The 18,759-nt window shown below is 40.3% G+C and overlaps 1 protein-coding gene across 3 annotated transcripts; it reads left to right on the forward strand.

The window, feature by feature from the left end:
- Window positions 1–5,344: 5,344 nt before the first annotated feature.
- On the forward strand, window positions 5,345–18,362 carry HSPA14 (heat shock protein family A (Hsp70) member 14). 3 transcript variants are annotated; one of them, XR_012585305.1, is made up of 14 exons: window positions 5,345–5,469; window positions 5,612–5,692; window positions 5,799–5,881; window positions 6,874–6,922; window positions 7,757–7,850; window positions 7,988–8,078; window positions 9,258–9,356; window positions 10,170–10,331; window positions 11,267–11,422; window positions 12,551–12,653; window positions 14,270–14,485; window positions 14,931–15,055; window positions 16,047–16,117; window positions 17,679–18,362. XR_012585305.1 is itself a non-coding variant. In XM_074573338.1 (14 exons), exons 1-14 carry the CDS (start codon window positions 5,374–5,376, stop codon window positions 17,755–17,757), a joined length of 1,554 nt encoding a protein of 517 aa, XP_074429439.1. In that variant the 5' UTR covers window positions 5,345–5,373; the 3' UTR covers window positions 17,758–18,362. The 3 variants fall into 3 exon arrangements, 2 of the variants coding, with proteins under 2 accessions (XP_074429439.1, XP_074429438.1); XM_074573338.1 differs by having other exon boundaries at window positions 14,882–15,055; XM_074573337.1 differs by lacking the exon at window positions 5,345–5,469 and having other exon boundaries at window positions 5,482–5,881; window positions 14,882–15,055.
- Window positions 18,363–18,759: the final 397 nt, after the last annotated feature.

The following is an 18,759-nucleotide window of genomic DNA, read 5'->3' on the forward strand; positions in this document are numbered from 1 at the left end:
GTAAAATTACTTCCTCAAGGTCACATAGTAAATCTCTGACAGTGCACAGAATGAACTTCTTGTTTCAAGCTGTCACCCTCACCCCTAAATCAGTTCTTTGCCTAAAATTAAGAGTTTTGTCACTAACTGACCTGATGCTGATCACAACCTATTTTGGTAGTCAGATCTCCTTAAATTCCTAGTTTAAACATCACTCAGTTTTGTACTGAACTTGCCCTACAGAGTATGAACTTCATGCTAGTGCTCAATGAATACAAGGTTTTCCACCGAGAGCACAGGAATATTTTACCATGGAGCTTGCTTGTAAAGCTCTGGGATTGCCTCATGGCACCCTTTGTAATTCATGTCATAACTTAGGTCTGCATTATTAGCCATAACCTTTATATTTACAGAGCATCCTCCAGCCAACGATCTCAGTACACTTCCTATCTATTAATAAAACCTTTCAAATTCCTGCAAAGTGAATTTGACATCGTTTAGGAGATGGAAAAACTGGGACATGGAGAGGAAGAGGGCCAAAATTTTAAAGGGATATTATTTGAAGATTTTTCTATTATTTTCCTTGGGGAAAAAATCATTTGTACGTATGTTTAAAAGTTTTCAGACTTGACAAGAGTAATAAATTTGTTCAGCCAACCATGACCATCATAGATGTGCCTAGAGACAATAGTGCCTGATAACAGTCTACAGCAATTCTCAAAACAGCAATGAGAATATTACATATTTCTCTTTTTATTAACACAGACTATACATGCAATTATCTGTGGCACGTGCTTATTCTTACTTTAAAGAAAATCACACATATTTGATTTTCAGAATGGCCAACAAAGCCTTGTCAAAGGTGACTTGTGCTAGTTCTCAGTTCTAGCTATGGAGTATGTTTGCTGCGTTTAATTAGCCTTTAGTGCCTCCTTACTCCTGTCAAGAATAATCAGCAACTGGCTGAATGGCAGCAGAGCACTGTACCCGAGTACCCTGGAAGAGGCTCGTATCTTCAGGACAACACTGCTGTCAGACTGGAGGCATTCGCCAGTTCCCTTGGGATACTTCCGCATGGGTCATCAGCGCTTCCAGTGAACACTGATCAATGTCTCAGGTACAGGCTGGAGATTTGGTTGTTTCAGGTTATAAGAAAACCAGATTTTTCCTACTTTGTGACTCAAGTTTGTGATGTGGAGTGCAATAAAGGATGGTTTGTTTTGCAGGCACTCAAAGCTTTTTCAAGAAGAGAAAGAGAACTAACATTCTTTACTTCCAAGCAAAACGAAATAGACATTCAATATGCTTTATGTCATCTAAGATACAAAAAAAATCTTGGGATATTCTCTAATAAGCACTCTGGTGTAAGTAAAAAAAAAAAATCTGGCTTCAAGTTTACTGCAAACCTACTGAGCTGCCAAACAGACTAAACGTTGCAGATGAGTTGTAGCATGGCAATTACACGCTGCGTTTATGCCACCTACAGGCATTAACATCAGCCCTTCAACAGGTTTGCCTGCCAAGCTTTCTTCCTACTTTTTTCGCCTGCTGTGGGGAGACTCCATAGCAGTCAGCCCTGACCTTCGACCCATAAAAACATTATGTTAGCTTATTAAAAATTAACACAAGTACTTAATTAATCTGATCCACTAACTGGACTTGTCTCTTCCCTATCACTTAGGTACTGTGACTATGAAGCAATGAGGATACTGAAATTAACTTTATCAAGCGCCTTTTGTAATGAGTGGCAAGTATTACAGCAAACCCAGAAATAGCCTACAGCTTCCACCGAAACCCAGCAACTTTGGGGGTGATATACAGACAGACCTCCCAACAGCATGTATAAGCAATGCAATTATTTAGGGGGATTTAGGTAATGAGTTTGAGAAGCCTCTTTTTACGCAATAAAGAAAAAAAATACCTCATGGATGCTTTTATGAAGGCAAGCGATGGGGATGGAAGTTTTCCATCAGTAGGATGTCAGCACCTCTCACGCTGTCCTGGGGAAGAGGCTGTTTTCGAAGCCAGGGGTGAGGTGCCACCTGCAGGACCACAGTCCAGGCTCCCACCGCATCCAGGCTGTCCCACAGCTCTCCTCAGAACCAACTCCACTGGCCCTGTTCACATCCCATGGCCAGAGATATCACAGCCATGGTCTTGCAGCTGCCATCTCTGGCCCCCTTGGAGCTTAATTTCATGCGAATTCAGTCAGAACATGCACAAAATAATTAAAAGAAGTTCTCTCATCCTTCTTTCCTCACCCCAAGGGACATTTTAGAGTATATACTATTTACCAGCCACGAAACAGTCTATTACTCAATAGAGACACTTGTTTCCACTTTAAGTAACTCAGCAGATGTTACTGCCTTTTTGCCGTAATCTCGGTGATTTTCCTGCAGTCAGCCTGCTACGCACAGTGCCAGGGGGATCCCCTTTTGCATTGAAGCCTCTCAGGCTGCCGGCAAGCTCTCGGCACAGAAAGAGGTTGGGTGAGCTCATGTTGCACTGTGCTAACAGCAGGTCTCAGGGTGGCAGGTCCGGATTTTTGATGGCTGAGAGGTGTGCCACAGACTGGGAAAGAGGGGGCAGCTCTGATGCCATGAAGGTTTGGGCCACTGGTTTGTCAGCCGGGAAATAATACTAAGAGTTTTCAGCAGAGTACCTGTCTAAACTCAGAGGTGAGTTTGTTGCAGGGGGAGCATGGTGGGTTTGTTTGATGCAGGTACCTGGAGATGTGCAGGACTCCGGGCAGAGTGGGGCTGGATTTCTCTCCTCCTTCTGACTAAGAGGAAAAACTCTCCCTGAGGTGTGAAAGACGAATTGCATCCTGAATCCAGGCTGCTGCTCTGATCAGTGTTCGCCTCCTCAATCCTTTAATGAACAACAAGCACATTAGGGCTTTCACTTACTTACAGAACTGCCATAGCAAGCAGTGCAGCCTCTTTTATTTAGAAGTGGGTTTTTCATCCCGTCTCTCAGCTCACTCAAGCTCAGTGCAGCCTCAGAGCTTCCCATTAGCTAAGGACACCATGCAACAGGACAGGAAGGGCACAAACACACGGATCTTTTCACTCCTCAAAAAAACCTACTGGCCACCACAAACCCTTGCCAAGGCATTTCTTGCCTTGCTTACACCTGGAAGGAACATTAACTGCTTTAGTTAAGATAAGCAGAACTTCTGTGTGTCCATCCTGACGTGTCCATGGCATAACTGGAAAATAACCATGAATGTGCTTAACTGTGTAGGAAATGTTAGCAGTGTGGCCACAAGCACTTTTTGAGGCACAGATTACACATACTGGTGTGTTAGGGATAATAGAGGATGGTCCAATTGAGACACGACGGAAAATTACTAGTTGAACCAAACCCAGTATACATGCCGAGAAAAAGGACCTCAGTACTGTTGCTGCAAAAACTATGTGTGTATCCATGAGAACCTGACCTTCAGAGAAGAAGATAACAAGAAGGGAGTACAACAATGGTTGTATCAGGTTGTAACAGGTATCAGACAGCGCTGTTAGCAAAGCTAGATTGTGAGCCTGGTAAGGCTCGCTGCGTGCGCTAGGCACGCGTGCAGTGACTCTGGCCTGTACTTTTCCACTCAATCCGGTGCGGGATATAAGGGGGGCTGTCTCTGGCCAGAGATGGGGAGAGAGACACGAGCGCACTTTGAAGATACAGGGGACGCCCTGAAATGCTGTGCCTGCCCCCCCTCCTCTGCCGTACCGATGGAACTCCTCATTATCCTGCTGCTCAGCGATGCTACTACGGTCTATGGGGTTGGTAAGACTCTTAAGTAACTTTTGGGACATCTGGGAACTGCTTAGCAAGGCTTCGCAATAAAGCTGAATTCACTGCTTTTTTTTTCTCTGTAGCAAGGCTTCACCATCAAGCAGAGTTAACCCTTTTTTTCCTTTGTGTGGGCTCTGGTTTGTACATTGGAATCTTTAAAAAGAACTGGTTACAACTGGTCTATTGTTGTAAGTGGTGCAACTGGTATTAGGATTTGGGGGAAAGCACAGGAAAACTATTCTTGGATGGTTTCTGCACCAGGGGTTTCTGTTCTCCTTTACCCTCCTGTCTTCAATGTCTCTTCTCAGACTCCCTCCATTTTTACCTTTGACAAAAGCACCACTTCCATCATCGCTTTCTTCTACAACACCTTTCTCCAGTCCCCACAGGTCTCTCCTGCTTACCCTTCTCTTTTCATTCCTCCATTTAGAGGAGCCAGAAAGGAGCTACAATTTGGACACACTTCAGAGGTATTGTTTTCAGTCGTACAAGTTTCACCTTTATCAGCACTGTGATCATCTCCCAAGCATAGACTGCCGGCAGCCTGAGCGCCAGCCTTTGGTCAGACTTCAGCAAGCTCAGTTACTGAAAGGAAGGTTGTCCTGTGACTTAAGAAGCCCAGGATCAATTTTGGGACACAAAATCCCTTTGCAATTCCAGATAGCTCCATTCCCCTCTATGTGATCTCCATCCATTCCTTTAGTCCTTCAGCATATCATACATAAAGCAAGGATAAGGACAATCTTTGCTTTGGAATGATCCGGTGAGATGGCACTTAGACTCCCTATGGAAATGAGAGGTAAACGAGGACCCAAACCTACAGAAGCGCTGTCACCTCTGCGCACACGAGGTGACCTGCTCCCCGTTGAGGCACACAGAGAACTTTGCTGCACCCATTACAGGGCCACATGGAATCCAAGGAGCCTTCAGCACGACGGAACCTCCAGGCAGGATGAAGTGAATTCTGTGTCAATGATGTTAAATTCCTCCAGGAATGATTAGAAATAATTTCTTTCAGACAGACACACACCCCTCTCCCCGTGGTAATGCCAAGATGGATTTCTCCAACTGCAGTCCAACATAATGCGACACTGAGCTTTGCTTTGAGACATCGGTCAAGCCCGGTTAGGTGATGCAAAAACCGGTGCTTCCACGTGACTGCTTGGCTAGTAACTACGGCACTTGGGCAAAAAAATATTTACACCGTCTCCATGTGCTTCGCTGGCTGCAATTAAACCACTGACATGAAACACACGGGCCCCGGCACATGGGTAAAACAGCCCCGGTCGCCTTTTCCATTTTAATCTCATTTTTTCCCAGTGTTCGGGTCCTGCCGGGTCACCCGACCGCGCCCCGCGGAGGCCCAGCGCCCCGCCGCACCAACTCCCCTCAGCGGCCGCGCACCGCCGACTTCTGCCCCGTTGCCACGCGTGATGACGCCCCTCTCTCCATTTTTCTCATTGGCTGCTCCAAGGGCGCCTCTCCGCGATTGGTTTGCGAGCGAGCGCTGCGCGGGCTTTGATTGGCGGCCGGGGAGAAGCGGGGAGCGGGATTGGTTGGGAGCGGCGGGGCGGAGCGGGGAGGGGAGGGGGCGCGCGGTGCATGGTGGGGCGGCGGGCGCGCGTGGAGGCTGAGGGGTTCATGGCGGCCATTGGCGTTCACTTGGGCGCTACCTGTGCCTGCGCCGCCGTCTATAAGGTGAGGGGCCGGGGCCGCTTGGGGGCGGTGTGACTGCTCGGGGGGGGGTCCTTGGCGGGAGGTGGCGGCGGGCCGCGGTCATCTCTGTTCCCTCATGGGTCACGCAGCGGGTGGAACTCTGAGGGGACGCCTCTCTCCACAGGATGGTCGCGCCGACGTGGTCGCCAACGACGCCGGGGACAGGGTCACTCCTGCGGTCGTCGCCTTCTCGGAAAGCGAGGAGGTGCGTGTTCCCGTCCGCGGTGGGGGTCGGGAGGGGAGGGGAGGGGAGTGCTGCCTGGTGCTTACTTCTTTGCGTTGGTTTTTTTTTTTCTTTATTTTTCATTCAGGTTGTTGGCTTAGCTGCAAAGCAAAGTAGGATAAGAAACGTTTCAAACACTGTAGTGAAAGTAAAGCAGATCCTTGGACGAAGGTAAGAGAGCAGGTGTGAAAGGGAAGGTGAGAAGTTCGGTTTCCCCCGTTAAAGCTGGTCAGTGAAACGCAGTCTCAGCTCTGATGTTGAAGGCATTTTAATCTGGTGTGATTGTAGTTTGGTTAACCTGGCATTGACAGGAGGGTATGGCAGATCTTAAAAGTTCTTTATATTGTGAACTTTTTATCCAACATTTCATGCCAGTATAAAAAGTAAAGAGATGCATAGTATTTTATGTCTGAATCTGCGAAAATCAAATTGTGAAATTAAGTAACAAGTTGTGTATGTCCTTTTGATATATACTTGAGTTTCTTAATTAAAATGTCATGTACTTGGATGTTTTCCTGTGACTAAAATCCACTGCGGTCTTATTTGTGTGAAGCTGTGTATTGCTTTTGTTACAATCGTGAAACACGCTGGTAATGCCTGTTGTGATTCTTCAGTTAATGGAGCTGTGAGAATTTGCGCTGTCAGTCACAGTGGTACTAGAACTAAAATTGTTGCTCTAGGTCTAACATCAGAGACACAACAACTTTTTAGTGGTAACCTAGCTATGTGTTACAGCTCTAATTGAAAGGAGCCGACAAGGTGATGTCCGTTTTGAGGTATATTTCAGTACTTCTCAGATGCATAACTTTACATAGTTAGTAGCGAACTAAGGATAGTCATCTTACTGCTGTCATGTTATTTCAGTCAATGCAACAAAAGTGTCCTTAAAATCTTATGATTACTGCAGATAGCAGGTTAAAACAATGTATTGGGTTTTGTTTTCCCTTTTCACTAACTAGTAGGTATTTTTTCTACCATTTGGGGAAAGGGGCTGTTGGTTTTTTTCTCCTGTGTAAATGCATCTGTAGAGTGGAAACAGAAATTTTGGTTGAAGTATAGCTTCATATGCTGTAGTCATTACAAGGAATATATCAGCAAGATTAATTTATGCAATTACCCTTGAGCATATGATTGATTTTGCTCTTTTGGATTTGTCTGGACAGCTCTGGTGACCCACAAGCAGAGAAATATATTGCAGAAAGCAAATGTTCAGTGAGTATGATCTAGGTTTTTTTGTTGTTCTTAGAATAACTGTTATCATTTTATACTGTTATTCTCGGCATTGGTTGCATGACGCCATGTTTGTGTTCTGTAGTGGTCAGCTCTTATTGTATGAGTTCCATTTGCTGCTATATAGAATGTTTCTCTTTATAAAAGGTAGAAAACTTACTATGTTCTGGGATCTGCCATTGTAAGTCCAACAGAAACACTAGATGATTTTTGGTCATTCTCAAAAGGGATGATTCATAATATATTTGGGTAATAGCATTGCGGTGTTTCTTAGCACTGGTAGAAGATGCTCAGGTTACAGCATTTTGTGATAAAAATGCTTAACCACTTGGTATAATATCAGTATTCAGTTTGGATAATACTGTGCTTGTTGCTAAAACCTTTTTGCAAAACAGGAGAAAAATTATCTGGGAAAACACATTCCTAAAGAAGGAACAAGTTTTTCTGTGGTTTTTGACTGTTCGTATGGACATGCTGATATAAGTAGTTGCTGTTTTTTCTTATGGAATATAAGCAGGCACGTACTTTTGTTTTAAGTTATGTTTTCGTACTAAGGAGACTTCTTAATGTAAAAGGAAAGTCTGGAGTCTTTAAGTCCATATGAATGTCACTGTCATGTCTGTTGGATAATACAAGTGTTTGTGTTATCTTTAATAAGCATCTTGGAAGCATTTATTCTCTTATAGTAGAGTACTGATGCAGAAAGCATTTACACAGTCCAGTGCTTTTTAATATGGACAAAAACTAAATTAAACATTACCCTTTGTTCATAACCAAATTATGTATCTAACAAAGGTACATTGGGTTTGCTTACAGATAATTGAGAAGAATGGAAAACTTCAATATGAAATAGATAATAAACTTATTAACCCAGAAGATGTGGCAAAACTAATTTTCAGTAAAATGAAAGGTAATAATATGAAAAGGTAATAAATAAGTAAAATCATAAAACATGTTTTAGTTTTCTAAGCTGTCCTCATATTTTTAAGATGTAGTGTCTTGGTTTTTTGCTTTTAATCAACATGTTCTGCCTATGTTTGTAAACAGAAACTGCTCAGTCTGCATTGGGTTCAGATGTAAATGACGTTGTTATCACTGTACCATTTGATTTTGGAGAGAATCAGAAAAATGCCCTTGGGTAAGAGGATTAAGATTTTTCTGTTATTTCACGTGCCTAAAGGAGACCGTCTGGCGGATCAGCAATGGGAATTCTCCTGCTGGACTTGAGCTTGTGACTCTCAGTCACCACATAGGAGTACTATCTGAATTGGGAATATGTGAAAGTGGGAGTTTAAATTCTGGCTTTAGAAACTTCTCATGGAATTCACTGTTGTAACCAAAACGAAATTCTGAATCAATTGAAGTGAGAGGGAGTTTTGGTATCATCAAGGATAGAAGGTCATTTCAGATGTGGATCTTTAGTATCCCCTTTGAAATTAAAACTGTTTCTCAGCTCTCCTCCATAATTCCCCATCCCTTCGTACAACAATACTTGCCAAACCACGTAGCGTTATGTGACTATTGGAGACTGTTTTGGCAGAGAGCAGATACAGAATACACACCAATATTCTACTTGGAAGTTCTGTTTGGAAAAAGTTCTGCTGTAACAATTCCTCCATATGAAAGCATAAGTAGACTTAAAGCTGTACATAATTGGCAGCACCTATTTCTACTTTCTGATATGTAGAAGCCCTTATGTTTAACTGTTGTGAAATACTTAAAGGACACTTAAAGTTGGTCATGAAACATTAGTGAGCTGGGTAGTTGTGTATGTATGTATAATGAAATGTTCTATTGCTTTGGCATTCAAGTTTCAGAATAACCTCAAAGTGGAGGAAATTACTTGTAGGACAGTCCCAGGGTTACTGAATTTTAAAGAAAACGTGTAAAGAAAATGTTGCAAGTGAGGTGCAGTAACTTGATTTGGAAGTAAAAGCAATTTTCCTTGCATGATATCCGGTAAAATAATGTACCAAGAACTTTTAATGCCACTCTTGAAGATGAATTACCAAGTTTGATTGAGGGTGAGGTTTTTCATCTTGTAGTTGAAGGGAATTTTGGTTTTTATGGGGTATGTAGGTTGATAAGTCAGGGTTTTCTTTGACGATGAGCACGCAGCAGATCCAACTACCTGAAGATCGCAGTAGTAACTGAACTTCTCGAGACCTTTCTTTTCCAGTTGCTTTGCTTTGTTACTGCCATGCTGTAACCAAGTTCTTAGTTGGTGGTATATGTAGTTCAGATGAAATCTTAATAGTGTGCGTGACTATAGTGAAATCATGAAAGTAAAATGAAATGCTGTTATGCCTTATCACAGGGAAGCAGCTGCTGGATTTAATGTTATGAGATTAATTCATGAACCGTCTGCAGCTCTCCTGGCTTATGGAATTGGCCAAGATTCACCCACTGGGAAAAGGTAAAATCCTAATATTTTACTGCTTAAATTTAAGCTGCTGAACTTAAATCCTGAGAAATCTTAAATGAGGGAATTCCATGTTGCCTTAGCAGTCAATTCAAAATTAATGATTTGATGCTTGTTTTTCTTTTTTCTCTCAATAAAGCCAATAACGAATTAGAAGTTGTAAATCCGTAGTGTTTTAAATCCCTTTGTTCTGTGTTTTATTTTTTTTAGAATTGTCTCTAAATATTTGTCCCCAGATTCTGTTTTAACTCTCTAATGAGCTGATTGGCATGAAGAAAAATGCATCCCTCCTTAAACAGATTTTGGCATAGCTGTTTTTTAATTGTGCGAGCTGGGGTCATTTTGCATATGCTAGAAGAACTAAAGCTGAGTTCTGAGCTCAGTAGGTGCATTGGGTTTCCCTTATGAATATTCATATAATTCACAAGACTTTTGAAATAGCAAAGACTGCTATCAGTACAAACAGCTGTCTTTTTTCTTCTTGGTTAGTATTTTTTTTACCCTTATCATGTAATTCTTGCCCATAACTTTGAATGTAATGTTCAATTCTCAGTTGTGTTGTAGGAAAAATGTTGGCTGCTGTAACTGTATGAAATAGACTAACTTTGTCCTTCAGGGAACATTGTCAAGTAGTCAGTGGTACAAAAATGCATTAAATACAAACACCACAAATCAAATTCTCTTGACAAAACTGATTAAAACCTGCCATATGCGATACGGTGGTCATCTTTTTAGAAAGTGTGTCAAAGTAAACATAATTTTAGAAGGATTATTAATACTACTTTCTTTTTTTTTTTAACATGGCAGCAATGTGTTGGTTTATAAACTTGGTGGAACATCACTTTCTATCACAGTCATAGAAGTAAACAGTGGAATATATCGTGTGCTTGCTACAAACACAGATGATAGCATTGGTGGAGTTTGCTTCACAGAAGCTCTGGCACAACACTTAGCTTCTGAATTTCAGAGGTAGGTTTTGAATTCCAAGCATGTTGCCATTAGGACAAGAACTTCATTATCTGATGCTTGCTTTCAAAAAAAAAAAAAATCGTGTTAGGCTGTCAGATCTAGCAAACTGTCTCTGAGTCAAATGGCTCAAAGATATTAAAGGAACAATCAGTTGTTGAGGGCCAAGGAGGAAGACTGGGAAATACTTGGTTTAGGGTGGATGTTAACTAAAGCTGGTGTTGAGCTATAAAGGCTCAGCTATGAACTGTTCTGTGTTCTGGGTGATGTATGTGACTAACAGGCTTCTTGCATCCTTTCAGTCATAAGCTTTTTGGGGGGGCGGCAAGGAATTCACCTGTGGGGGTTTCATTTGTTTTTCTTGGGGGCATGAAGGACCGTGGCGGGGCTTGGGTCATCAGACTGAAGTCTGTGTGGCATGTCATCCTATGATGAACAAAAATGAGTGAATGCATTACCATTAGCTCTAGTGATCCTGAGGTCAGTTGCATGCTATCACAGAAGGAGACCTCTTAGATGAAACATACTATTTTGTTGGCATGTATAATGTTCAGTGTTCATTTTCTTCTCAATCTGTGGTTAAAATTGATTAACTCACAGGCCTTTTCTTGCTGTTCCTTGCCGTCGCTTACAGGATTTGCTTAACTGAGAAACTGTTCAGAAAGACTTAAATCTGTATGATAAACACTAATGCCTGAGTTATGGGTGCCTCTGCACAGCATTCTTTAGTTGAAATTGAAGTAGACGCTTTTATTCTTTGAGAGTTTTCAGTAGTGTTATTGCAGATAATACTAAAATGTCTACAGGGAAAAAAAAGTTCGATAGCATTAACCTGTTTTTCCTTTCACAAAGTTAACATTATTGCTCAAATGCCTGCCTTTCTAAACTGGTACCTCTTCTTTTGGTTTTGCATTGTGGTTTTTTTTTTTTGAATGTAGGTCTTGTAAACATGATATTAGAGGAAATCCCAGAGCCATGATGAAGTTAATGAACAGCGCTGATATTGCAAAGCACTCGTTATCAACCCTGGGAAGTGCAAACTGTTTCGTAGATTCATTGTATGATGGATTGGATTTTGATTGTAATGTCTCCAGGTAAAGCAAATCTTGAAGCTACTGCTTTTACGTAAATATAGGCTTGAAATCTTTCTATGTGGTATTTAGTATGTTCAATAAGCCTTGATTATTTTTTATGGTGTTAATTTTAGAAACGGAAGATAACAGAACCATCAATATGAAACAAAGCAAGTTGGTCTTCTATGATGCGATCTGTAGTAGTTGGGGTAGTAACACTAACAATGTTGCCCTAATGGTTAGAAAATAAAGTGCAAAAAGGCACAAGGGGACACCATCTTTGGAGCCTGGTTGTTGACGAAAGGGGAACAGATACTGTCCTTACTCAAGGTGGTTCCCCTCCACCCATTATTGGTTTTGTTGTTGTTTTTTCTTAAAGAAAATAAGAATTTTTGACTCTTTCATCTAAATGAGCTCTAGAATGATAGAGTCATGGAAGTTTTGATGTTCCCTCTTTCTGACAGCTCGAGTAGAAGGATGTTTTCTGTTGTCTTGTTTGTGCTCCTGTGTCATACTACAAGTCTTTTCTCTCTTGGGATGATTTCTTATTGAAATATTTAGCTGATTTTGATTATTGCTCTTCCAGTCAGCTCAGTTTTGGATCAGGATGCTAGTCCTGTGGACTACAGTTGCAGAATTTGCTGCATTCATACAGAGTAAAACTTCCTCTTCAGGTCTGAAAGAGCCTGAAGAAAGAACCGGTTTGTTTTTCAATTTGCTGAAGTACCTACTCCGTGTGCAAATTGGGACACAGCTTGATTTGCCTCTGAAAATTGAAGAGCCTTATTTCAGTCTTTGTGTCTCCATTTCAAAGATGATGAAGGATTTTTGCTTTTTTTCCACATATGAGTCAAGACAACAATACTGTTTGTTTTTCTCTAGAGTACACTGAAGAATGAATGTGCATTTATGTAGGTGTTAATGATGGAATCAATAGCACAGATATCTTCAAAACAACAAAAAAATCATGTCTTTGAGATGAATAATTGGGAAATAAGATTTTTGACTTTTTTTTTTTAAATAAATCACTTAGTAGCAGGTGTAGCTAGAGAAACAAAGTATATTCTAAAAATGATTGTTCTCCCATTTCAGGTATTTGTCTCTAATGGATGAAATGACATTTCTTAAATTTTATTTTTTTTCTTTTAGGGCCAGGTTTGAACTTATCTGTTCTTCACTCTTTAGTAAATGTGTAGAAGCAATTAAAAAGCTTTTGCAGCAAGTTGGGTTTGCGGCAGATGATATTAATAAGGTAATAACAGAAGTCATTTGTCTGTAGTATGCCTTATAACTCCACAGGAAGAATATTTATGGGGCCTGTTTTCTTTGCAGACTGAGATTATTTTGTGATGTGTCTGTTGAGTCTGAGACAAAAATACTTAAAGTACATAGACTCAAGATCTTTAGAACTTCTGTGTTTGCTTTGGTTTTTTTGTTTACTTGAAGTTACATATAAGGTGGTTTGAGTCAATGTTGTTTTTTTACTGCTGCATCTTGAATAAGTAGTAGAGGATTTGTCTCCATTTGGTGTGTTTGTGTAACTCTTGGTAGACCAGAGGATTATTTTCTTTAAGTTTAGTATATAGATTTTCTTCTGCCTTTGCTGAGCTTTGGATGGGATTTTCTGACACTTCTGAGGAAAGCCTGAGTTTTGGCGTCTTTTTTTCTTAGGAGTTGAACAAATTGCTTAGGGTCTGCTTGGTGCCTGTGTTCCTTCTTGACAGCTTAAAAAACTAAGGAACACATTCAGTGACAAACCGTAGAATGCTTTAATACAAAGATGGTGACTAAAGTAGCAAACATTAATAGTTTCATTCGAATGTCTTTTTTGCTTTGGTATGAGAGTGTAACTTCATCTCAACCTCTGTGCACCTGCATGTGGCAAATACTGCTGCGTTTATTGTTGACAGAATTGGCACATAAATTCTGCAGCAAAAGTTAGCTGGTGCTTTTAATGATATTTGATGCTATTTCAGACTCTCAATTAGTGTTTGCTGTGTCACATCAGAGTTTCACTGGTAGGATAACGAAGTAGCCCAGGCCATTGTTCAGAGTCTTTTGTTCTCTGGTGGCAGTATTTTTTTGGTGGCCCAATATGCTGTTCTCTCAGGCCTTAATGCTTGAGGGGGGAGACACACTTTAAATGTAAAAATAAACGAACCTAACTTAAAACTCTTAAGTTATGTTTTACATGAAAAAAAGTGGGAGTTAGCTTTGCTTCCAGATCTAGTTGATCTCAACGAAGTTGCTGTAAGAGAAATGTTTTAAGGGCTTTTCTTGCACAAGATCATTAAGTGAAGGCTGGATGTCAGTGACAACCCTCAGGATTTGATCCTGGGGCTAATACCATTTAATATCTTATTAATAACCTATAGGGGCATGATAGTGAGCAGCACAGGTTACAACATGGGGAAATTTTAAAGAAAAGAATTTGTAGTGTGAGGGTGATCAAACACTGAAACAGGGGCCCACAGAGGGTCCTCCATCCATAGAGATAAGGTCCTGAGCAGCCTGTTGTAACTGAACCTGTTCTGGGCAGGAGGCTGGACTAGGTGACCTCTGGAGATCTCTTCTAACTTGACGTTATTTTATGATGAATTCCTGAATTCTTAAAATGTTACTTCATCTAGCTGATGCTTACTTTAAGAAACGCTTTTTCAAGATACCATTTCAAACTTGCAAGTTATTTCCTTTAATATCAAATATAAAAGCAACAGAAGCCAAGCAAAGATGGCGTCATTTTTTCTTTTAATAACTACAGGTGATAAAATATCCCAGAGCAGTTTGCATTTCTGTATTGCAGGTTGTGACCTGTCTGTTTTTATCTGTCGGAAGAAAGATTTGAAATCATTAAGGTGTGTTTTCCAGGTAGTTCTCTGTGGTGGGTCTGCTCGAATCCCGAAGCTACAGCAGCTGATCAAAGACATTTTCCCAACCGTGGAACTGCTGAATTCAATTCCTCCAGATGAAGTTATTCCCATTGGTGCAGCAATAGAGGCAGGAATTCTGCTAGGGAAAGAGAATCCTTTGTTAGAAGAAGAAGCACTCTTTATTGAGTGTTCCGCCAAAGATATACTTCTTAAGGTAAGGCTACAATGATTTAACTTAGAAAATTTTACCACTGCAGTGAATATACAGCATTACTTAACGCACGATTGATGTTAGAGAAACAGTGTTATTAATTCTACAGATTAGCTGTGGATCAGCAGTAAGTGGTAACTTAGCTTTATACACAAAAAAAATTGACACAAAAAACTGCTCGATTTTTAAGGGGAGATAGATTGTGTCTTTGCTATCTTGTTATAGCTGGACTTGTTCACTTATTTATAGGAATGTTTTTTTTTTTTTACTTGCTTTGATGGTAAATGTGGTAGAGAAGACGAATCTTGGATTTCTTTTCTCTTGGAGTGCTGTTGTAACACAGCTCACTAAAGTACTTAGAGAAAGGCATGAACTTTTTTTTTTTTTTTCTTTTTAAAGGGAGTAGATGAGTCAGGGGCTGACAAATTCACAGTGCTATTTCCGTCAGGGACGCCATTACCAGCTCGAAGGCAGCACACTCTGCATGCTCCTGGAAACACTTCCTCTGTGTGCCTTGAACTATATGAGTCATTGGGAGAAAGTCCCATGAAAGAAGAAGGGAAATTTGCCCAGGTGAGTACATACACTTTCATATGCGCTACTAACCAGTTGGAAATCAAGTGATCTGAAAAAAAAAAAAAACCCAAACTTGAAACCAATCCCACCCCTACCAAAACTTCTTGTTAAAAAATTAGAATGATGTGCATCTCTATGGAAACAGCCATTAAGCATTCTTCTAGCAATGTGTTATGAAGCGTTGAAGCACTTTTTAAAGAAATTGAAGTTTCCTTTTGGAATTTCTAAATGCTGGCGAGGTTTGACATTTGTCAGTACTGTAGTAAGCTTACCCGGGATGAGGGATCATAACCGGTTGTTCCAGTAGTACACAGATTTCCGACGTTTTCGAAATAAAACTGCTGGAGGTAATGATGTAGCTGGTGTGTGTACTGTTGATTACTTTTTGAACTTCTAGGTAGTTCAGGATCTTGGTATTAAATACGACATTTGATTTTTCACAGTGGTAAGATGTGATGTTTAAATCCTCACCTGATATAAAGATACTACTTGTGAGTCAGCCCATTGAGAGAGCACAGCTTGTTTGAAACAGTGGTGATGTGCTTACTCAGTGCACTTAAAGCACCAGGGAGGGGGCAGATGTGGCTGAAATGGGTGGAATACTTGAGAAAATTGGTATTCTACCTGTGTCCTGCCCAAAGATCTTTAAGGTGATAGGGAAAGGATGCTACCTAATAATTAGAGAACTGATTCTAAGTAAAGGAACATGCTCAGCTCTCAGTGTAGTCTGTGAGAGTTTTAGGTACTCCAGCTATCTTGGTGGTAGACCCTGAAACAAAACCACTGAAACGGTTGTGCAAATAGCTAAAAACACGTAGGTTTGTCCTACGTATGAGTGAAGTTCACTAGGGTATGCTTTGATTTTGAAGGATTCATATGAGATGCTAAACGGAATGAATTGCACAACTTCACTATTGTGTCACTTCCATTAAACTGCTGTGCAAGTATTTAGAGAACTTGATTATAATTTAATTTTTTTCATGAACAGATTGTACTCCAGGATTTAGATAAAAAGGAGGATGGCCTACATGACATACTAACTGTTCTCACTATGAAAAGGTACCCAAAGTATTTATTGTTCTGCTGTTTTACTTGCTATGTCACACTTCTGACAAGCAGTCTTTTCTCCTGTTACGGAATGTTTCATTTTTTTTAATTTTGTGCTGAGAAATTTCAGCATTTCATTGCTTACAGCGCTGTGTCCTAGTAGGGGTAAATTCTGTGGGACTGTGGGTTTTATGTAATACCTTCTGGGCTTTCATTGTTTGATTCCTAAAGAAATAAAACTTAGAGTTGTATAGATTTTTAGCAACTTTTGAACTGTTGATCAGTTTAACCATGCTTGAGAGCTGTCAGGATCTCAAATTTCTGGTGGAATGTGTCGGGTAGTTCTGTTGAGTGCCCACACTCTTAAGGAAAGAATGAAGTAGAATGTGTCTCTATTAGTTGCTAAGGAATCCATGAAGGACGTTTCACATGTAGTATTTGTGATGAAAACCTGTGGCTCTAGCCTTTCAGAGGCATGAGGAATAATGCCACAGGAAATCAGACTTTTTACATAATCACCTGTTTATTATGGGAAAATAGGAAGTATCTTATGGCGGGGTGGGGAACGTGGATGACATGATACTGAACAAATTTCTCTTAGGCCTTAATAGGAGTGGTTGGGCTCATTTGAAATAGTCTAAATAGCTTATAAAAATATCAGAAGGTGGAATTCAAAGTAGTCAAAGCATGTTTATTTTCTGAGGACTCCTGAAGTTCATACTGCTTTTCTAAATAATATGAAGGTTGTCTAGATGTTCCTGAAAAACTGAATCCTTACTTGCTGTTTGAGTTCAAAAGACTTGGTTTTCTTCTGTTAACTATCAGGTGTATTAATGCTCTATTAACAGACTTCACCTAAAATACCTTGTTAGTCATACAGAGACTTGCACTTTGCATTGATAAGCGAAACATCTTAGGGATTATATATACAACTGTATAGTGCAGAAAACCTGCAGTATTTTTAAAGGGGGGTTTAGTAGTACTTATAGTGAAATTTCCCTAATCTTTTTTCATCTAACGTATCTCTTTCTGTCTAAATATCACATGTGACTGTTGTATGTCTAGATAAAGTGAGATTCAATATTGTCTCTGATTCTTGAATTTTGAAGATTAAGGTTTTCCTCTTTGAAGGAGATTCTTGGTATTTAAAGACTACTTCTGCTTTTTTAAAAGTCAAGCTCTGATGGTTTGAGAAGATGTGCTTATCTGTTGGTTGCTGTTAATCAGAGTTGAAGATGAATATTTTGAATAATATTACTGCATGCTCAACTTACAAACCTGTACTAAATAAACTTAGTTAGAATATTTAAACATGTTCCTGAATCTTTTCCACCATATGTAGAGAAGATAAATGCTTTCATGGAGAGCAAGAAGTGCATATCTAAATACTCAAACTAAACTTAATTTCATAAATTTCATCTATGTTGAAGCATCTTCTTCCCTGGATATTTTGATGTTCATCTTTCTTCCTTTCGTCTGCATAAAGGCTGTTGTTTACTCTCTCTGGAACATGCAGTAACATACTAAGTGTTGTGTTGAGATAATCCTTAACATACCTTTCTCTTTTATTTAGGGATGGGTCCTTGCACGTTACCTGCACAGATCAAGACACTGGAAAGTGCGAAATCATCACTGTTGAAGTGGCGTCATAATCTCTTTTGAAAGGCAACACTTTTCCAAGTTGATTTTTGTCTCTTGTTGGCTTTTCTGCCAAACTGGTGACTCTCTCTGAGACGTCTTAAATGATTCTTAGAGGACCGTAGTACACTGAAGGAAAACATTAATTTGCCACCAAGTCTGGAGTAGAAAGCATGGTGCAAAATATTAGTCAAGACACCCAGACAGCAGAGCATTGAATTATCAGCACCTGTTTAAAAAATGCAAGGGGCAAATCCTCATGCCTGTGGTTCAGCAGCAAGCATATTACATAGTCTAAAGGCTTTTCCTTGGACTAATCAGGTCCTATGCCCATTCCCTGAGTGTATCTGTGGCTACAACAAGAAAGCATTGAACCAGCAAGAGCCAGAATGGTGAAAATCCACTCTCTGATAACCGTACCAAATTGTACTGAAATCCTGTGTGGTCCTGATGTTGCCTGAAGCCATGGAGGTGATGCCCATTTGCGCTGGCCTCTTGAGTGGGATTTTTTTTTTTTCTGGAGTTACTGTAAGATAGTTTTGTGGTGTTACCTGAAAAATGTGTGTAAGGGTTATGTGTACTTATTTATGTGTTATTAATAAAATACATTTTTTATGCAGATCCTGGTATCCTGCATTCTGTGGGGCACTGTTCTAATCTGTACGTCATCATATATTTGTTCGGATATAAGCTGGCACCTTTTTTTGGTTTTACATAGGGAGTAATAAGAAGGAGACAGAGCAGGCAAGTGTAGTGGGAGGTTTTGAGGGTCTCAGCCTCAAATCAAGGTGCAGTTTAGGGGCAACAGTTTACCCTGAGGGACAGATATTATCTTATAAAACAAAGTTACATGGTAAAGCCTCAAAATTAGAGACAGAAACTAGAGCAAGGGCTGCCTGTCTGGATTTGAAGAGGCCTGTTTTCAGTCACCTGCTTTTTTTAACAGCTTCCTAAATTGTCTTGTATTTACAGAGTGTGTATTTCAATATTTTCCCTACCTCACAAAAGCAAGATAC

Source organism: Larus michahellis, chromosome 1 (genome assembly GCF_964199755.1).
Source record: "Larus michahellis chromosome 1, bLarMic1.1, whole genome shotgun sequence".
NCBI lineage: Eukaryota > Metazoa > Chordata > Aves > Charadriiformes > Laridae > Larus > Larus michahellis.

Excerpts from the sequence above, each read along its gene's own strand:
- HSPA14 (XM_074573337.1), top strand. The coding sequence starts at position 5,613 with ATGGTCGCGCCGACGTGGTCGCCAACGACGCCGGGGACAGGGTCACTC. Across the intron at positions 8,079-9,257 it reads AATCAGAAAAATGCCCTTGG|GGAAGCAGCTGCTGGATTTA; the intron begins GTAAGAGGATTA and ends GCCTTATCACAG. Across the intron at positions 10,332-11,266 it reads TTAGCTTCTGAATTTCAGAG|GTCTTGTAAACATGATATTA; the intron begins GTAGGTTTTGAA and ends TTTTGAATGTAG.